This window comes from Alligator sinensis, unplaced genomic scaffold (genome assembly GCF_000455745.1).
Source record: "Alligator sinensis unplaced genomic scaffold, ASM45574v1 scaffold191_1, whole genome shotgun sequence".
NCBI classification, from domain to species: domain Eukaryota; kingdom Metazoa; phylum Chordata; order Crocodylia; family Alligatoridae; genus Alligator; species Alligator sinensis.
Genome location: NW_005842282.1, coordinates 31,867 through 37,686, shown reverse-complemented (window position 1 = coordinate 37,686; position 5,820 = coordinate 31,867). Strand labels below are relative to the sequence as shown.

Sequence of the window (5,820 nt, the reverse complement as noted above, 5' to 3'; positions counted from 1 at the left end):
TACACGACTTTATATGCCACTAATCCCCACAGCACTGGTAGTTACTTTGTAGACAAAACAGAATCATAGATAATTCCCATATCGTTAATCAAATGTAGATTTCCATATGAACCACTAGGAGCATACATCTAGACAACTGAATTTTGATCTTGATCTTATAACTAACAGCTAAAAACATAATAATCATTTTGTACTTTGAGGCAAATACATAATTTTTCACATTATATTTATTTACAAAGCTCTATGTATGTTCCTGAGTCAGACCTACTTCACCACCAAAAAGAGCCACAAATTACCTTACAGTGGGTGCTGTGATAATTCCAATGAAAAGAATTCTGCCCCAACTCAAAGAGTGGCTTGCTTGGAACACAAAGATATGTTTCAAAAAGAAAGTGTTCAACTCAGTCAGCTGAAAATTAAAAGAGAGTCAGATAATAAGGTTTTATGTCACAAACAGCTGCACACAGAACTCACAGGACTCCCCACTAGAGACTGTTCAGAAAATGTTCAAAAAGCACCTGGAGAGTCCTGTAGGGACTTCAGCGCAATAACCACCTCTGCTGATTGTAATATTAAAGTGCCTCAAATCCCTGCTTTAGAACATGCATACAGCTTTTGCATACCTGAGGTAATCCAACAATAGTGCCAGTTAACAGGCTCATCATGAAAATTATATTCCATTGACTTCACTTGTGTAGTTTTTATTAAATTTACTTATAACGTAAGGTATTTCAGCAAGCTCTTAGCTTTGAGGACATAAGCAGCCTTACTAAAACTTCATGCACCTGAAGTCAGGCATGCTGGGATAAGCTTGTTGAATGAGGGCCAGAATTCTGATTATCATACCAGTACATCTACAGCGGTTGGGAAACACTTGTCCCTCACTTCTTATAGTTCTCCATTCCAGCAGCTAACCACATGGCCAACATGTCAATCTATAACCATTTGTTTCTTTCACAGATTCTGTAATTTCACTCCTAAATTAAACTATAGTCTAACTCAGTCATATAGCATCCAGATTAGTTTTTGGTATCAATTCATTTAATTGAATATTTCAATGATGGACTGAGATAAGAATTTAATATCTTCCAACCTAACACAGCCAGTAAGTGAAGTGATTTCAGTAAGCAAGCTCTGATTTCACATAAGTTATTTTTTACCTGCCAGATGATCATGAAAAGGTAGATTCCAGCCACTCTTTGAAATGAAGACTTGGGGTCAAACCAGCGGACATAGGTCCAGCTAGCTGGAGTGAACTGTAATACAGCTCTTTTGATTTTCCCTGTGGTGGTGTGAATGTCCCTGAAAGAAGAGAATGGCTACAGTAAAGACAAGGAAGAGGCAAGGAAAAAATGTGATACCTCATTATAGCTGTTCTATAACAAGTCCTGATACAGTACTCTTTTCCCATTAGATTATGCAAGGGCAAAGGCTTGCATATGATTTTGCATTATAATGAAGGGTGTTGTTAAGAGACAGAACTCATTCAGTGTTTCAATAAAGAGGCAATCTGCTACAAAAAACAGTGTTCTTTGTAACCAGCTAACTATAGACTTTAAAAGTCAGCAGCAAAAGCAAAAATTGGAAAGCACTGAAGTTTCATTCCTAGCGCTATTGAAACTGACCACATTTAGTGACTTTCAAGTATTATCCTTTTTCCCTCGGGGAAAGAAAATAGAGGGACTTTATTAAAATGATGGACCTAGCAAATTCCCCATTTTCATCCTGCTCTACAACTTCACTGTCCTCATCAAGGAGAAGGAAAGGGCAATTCTTCTACTGACTCCATCCTTTAAGTACTTGCCTTAAAGTTTTCTCTGTTTAGAAGCATATAGGACTCCTATTTCACAGGCCCAACTGCATCGCTTTGGCAGCACTCCTGCCATTTGCTGAACTATTACTGGGCTCAGTCTGGGCCCCTTACATGGCAGTGTATGCAGTGTGCAAGCTATGGGACTAGCCGTCATTTATATAGCTCCCTAAATTTAATATTTCCAAATATGAGAAGAAGGAAAGTCTTGTGTCTGGGTTACAATGGTTTTATTAACACCTATTTAATTCAAGCAAGCAACAATCAGGGGGAAGGGTGAACTCAGAGAAAGCTGCCTAATCTCTCTTCCAGATGATGGCTGTGAGAGCTAGACGTCAACATACAGCCCTAGGCAATGTCACTATCCCACTCTAGATTTTTGCACCTCTAGCTGAAGCAGGAAAACTTAGATTTGACAGTTCACATATATGTTGGGGGGTATTTTAATTTGAGATGCTGTCTTTAGCACAAAAGAAGCAGCGAAGAACATTCTTTCCTTTGCGATTCACCTTTACATAAACAACCAAGTCATTTACAATGTTAGGAATGTGCATATGAATCTAAGATAATGGAAAAAGTACTGTAGACAGTTTCCTGAATGGATAATACTATACATCTGTACTCTATCTACATCTGCAATGCATCCTTTCACAAACTAAGGAGCATGAACAATATATCTACATCTACAATACTTTCTCTACCTCTGATGGACTGAGATAATCCCAGGCCTCCTCCTGGGAACCAAAACTTCTCTAGCTAAAGGAGATAGATTGATTTAGTATATATGTTCAAACTAAAGGGTAGTAGATTTGCGCTCTCTTATTAGCACTGACAAATTCACTGCAAACAACTTTGGGAGAAGCACTTTTAAACTATTTGTGTTCCAAGTTCCCATCTGTAAGACATGGACAAAAAGACTTACCATCTCTGTAAAATTGTGGGAGAAACTAGATTATTGGGATCTATGCATGACTTTTACTACATAACAGATTCTGTCTTATTCACAATGAATATTAGCCTGCTTTGCAAACGATTCCACAGATATTAACAGAGCTCTCCCTATAGAAGGGAATCAGAATTTGACAGACTATAAAAGCTAGACATTATTACTGTGTCACTCATTAGAGCAAGACATGCCAAACCTTTACAATTAGAAGGTTATAACAGGACAGACAATTCAGGTATCTGTGCATCTGGTTCTCCATTTTCTTCAAACAATGTTTTGCTGATATAAAAGACTAAAATTGACAAATCATTTCCATCATTTTGTATTCTTGTCATCAACTCTCACATATCTGATTACAAGCAGAATTTTAAACAATTATAATTGAAAAAATGTGCATTAAACAGAGATGGTGCCCCAACATTATCAATCATTTTTATAACATTGTAAACATACAATGACTACACTCTACTTCTACAGAACAAGACTTTTGCATTAAAAAAAATCCATTTCCTGAGAAACTACAAATTCAGAATTGTACACTGCAATACCAAACATGCTTATTGGCTTTTATTCTAGAACCTACTTGAAGCTTGCCCAGTGATAGGTCCTCATCTCCAAGAAACGACAAACTACCATGCCCAGCCAGATCCCACCTCCGTTACATAGCAGGATGTCCAAAATGACTTGATCCCACCAGCATTCAGCAAAATTAGGCAGAAGATGCATAAAGAAGAGCTACAGAATAGAACAAAAAGATTCTGGGTGTGAAACAACATAGAATTCAAACAATTTTATAAGGTTGTTTTTCCCGCTACCAGCGATGAATGAACAAATTAAACATCTTATAGCTTATGCATGGTCCCAAGCCCACTGAAGCCAGTGGAAAGACCCTTATATTAAGCTTTAGCTAAAATCCTGATGAAAATACCAGAAGTTTCTTTCCTCTTTACTTTCTGGTGCTGCGCAATCTACAGGAATATAGCACAAATTTTGACTTTTGAGGCATAATTCAACATTGTAACACAAAACCATTTCAGAAATGCAGCAACTGTGCAGAATAACTGCATGCCTTTGTGGGAAGGAAAAAGAATATTTTGTTGCTTTTCTAAAACCAAATATTCACAATCTCTTTTGTTTATCAATGTTAAACTGACTGCTCCCAGAACTTCCAGCAACATATAATAAGTAGAAGTGCATTGATACATCGGTCCGATATTGGATTGGCACCAGTATAATGAAAATTGACTGTATCAGGAATCATCTTTTTTTTGCCTGATGTGACTGATCATTTGGCCGATAACTGGCCCCATGCATGTGCACAGCATGTAGGCACCAAGGAACACAGCCCAGCAGCTAGAAGAGCTGCGTCCCCCTAGTAAGTGTGTTGTGGTGGAAGGGGAGCGGGGAGGAAAGAGGCATGGGGGCTGGGGCAGACAGAGGCCCCTGCGGTGAGGGAGGGAGTGGGGCTGGGGCTGAGGCAGGGGCTGGGTGCAGGACACAGCTGCGGCTTGTCTGGAGGGTGTAGGGTGGCTCCCACCACTGCACACACCCTGGGAGAGCATGGGGGACGTGTGCCCTCGGGTCTGCACGTAGGGCAGGTGGGCTGCTGCTGCAGGCTGGGGCCGAGGCTGTGCCAGGCTTTTCCCAGAGGGGGCTAGGCCAGGCTGTGCTCAGGGGGGGTGGCGGTGCTGGGAGGGCTACAGTGAATTTTGGAGTGGCTTCAGCCCCCGCAACCTCCACTCCCTGAGCACAGCCTGGCCCAGCCCCTGCTGGGAAGAGCCCAGCACAGCCCAGGCCCCAACCCGCAGCAGCAGCCGCCCGCCCCACCCCATGCAAATCCTGGAACACACACCCCCCATGCCCTCCCAAGGTGAACGCAGGGCAGAAGCTGCCAACCCCCCCACCACCCTGGATAAGCCGCAGCTCCATCCTGTACCCCGCCCGGCAGTGCCTGCGCCAGCCCCAATCCCTCCCTCACTGCAGGGGCCTCTATCTGCCCTCTCACACCCCTTCCCTCCCTCCTTCCCTTCCACCACAACAGACTTATCAGCTGAACACTACTCTTCAAGCTGCTGGGCTGCGTATCAGAAATTGGATTGGTATTGACCAATACGCCTTCCTAAAAATTGGCTATCAGTACACCCCTAATAATAATTAGAATGTTTTTATATTTTAATCACAATGGTCAATACTGAGATATGTTGGGGAACAAAAATATTTAAGATTTGTTCTAATTTAACTCTTTTGAGAACATTTTGTCTTTTTTTGTTAAAGATAGTTTTAGGGAAATGAGTGCTTATAAAAGCTTAAGTGCCATTTTTCTTTTCCTAGGTGAGCCACTTAATGACAATGCAAGCTTTGCCATATCGCCAAGTCGAAGCGTTTCATTCTTGTTCTGAAAGGACCTCAGAGAAGGTGAATACTTCACTCTCCATGCTCATGCAAGCTGTGTCACCTCTGCAAAGTGTGAATCCAATGGTAATGAAACTTTTCAGAACCTGTGACTTAAGTCAGATCAGACTGTAACAGCTCCAAATCATACCCATGCTATATTCAACTTGGCTTCACGGGGTGCATCCAGATGAGTGTGGACATGTGGTATGCAGTGCCAGAGACCTGCTTGAGGCGCTGCATGCCATACATGCAAGTGTTTCCTGAGCTGCTACTTTGCATTGCAGGGGGATGGTATGACTGCAGGAGATCCTGAGGATGAACCCCCGCCACCCCCACGCCTAAAAATAAGCAGGGTGACACATGTGGCAGCAGCCTACCCAGAGCTTAGCCAGCGGAGCCATGCTCTGGCTGCTAGCTAGGCTCCCTGCTTCAGAAGTGCCATGGTTGCAGCTCCCAGAGGCCTCCCAGGACCCCAGGTAAAGCTGCTGGGGCCAGCCCAGGTGCCAGCTCAGCCTTCCCTACCCCACCCAGAATAATGTGCTGCATGCTAGATCGCACGTGGCATAGCTGTTTTCTAGGGCAAGTAGCAGCAGCACAAAGTGTGCCAATACTACCTGAGCCCGGGGAAAACAGACGTTCCCACTCCTGGGAACACACTAAGGTTGCCAAC

At 42.7% G+C, this 5,820-nt stretch overlaps 1 protein-coding gene across 1 annotated transcript in view; it reads right to left on the bottom strand.

The window, feature by feature from the left end:
* Positions 1 to 5,820, bottom strand: part of PTDSS1 (phosphatidylserine synthase 1) — a 47,302-nt gene that overhangs the window by 18,584 nt on the left and 22,898 nt on the right. Inside the window, exons 5-7 of the mRNA XM_025209314.1 lie at positions 3,340 to 3,491; positions 1,161 to 1,302; positions 297 to 409 (exon numbers count right to left, since the gene is read on the bottom strand). Coding sequence (XP_025065099.1) covers positions 297 to 409; positions 1,161 to 1,302; positions 3,340 to 3,491 — 407 coding nt within the window. The remainder of the gene's footprint in view (positions 1 to 296; positions 410 to 1,160; positions 1,303 to 3,339; positions 3,492 to 5,820) is intronic.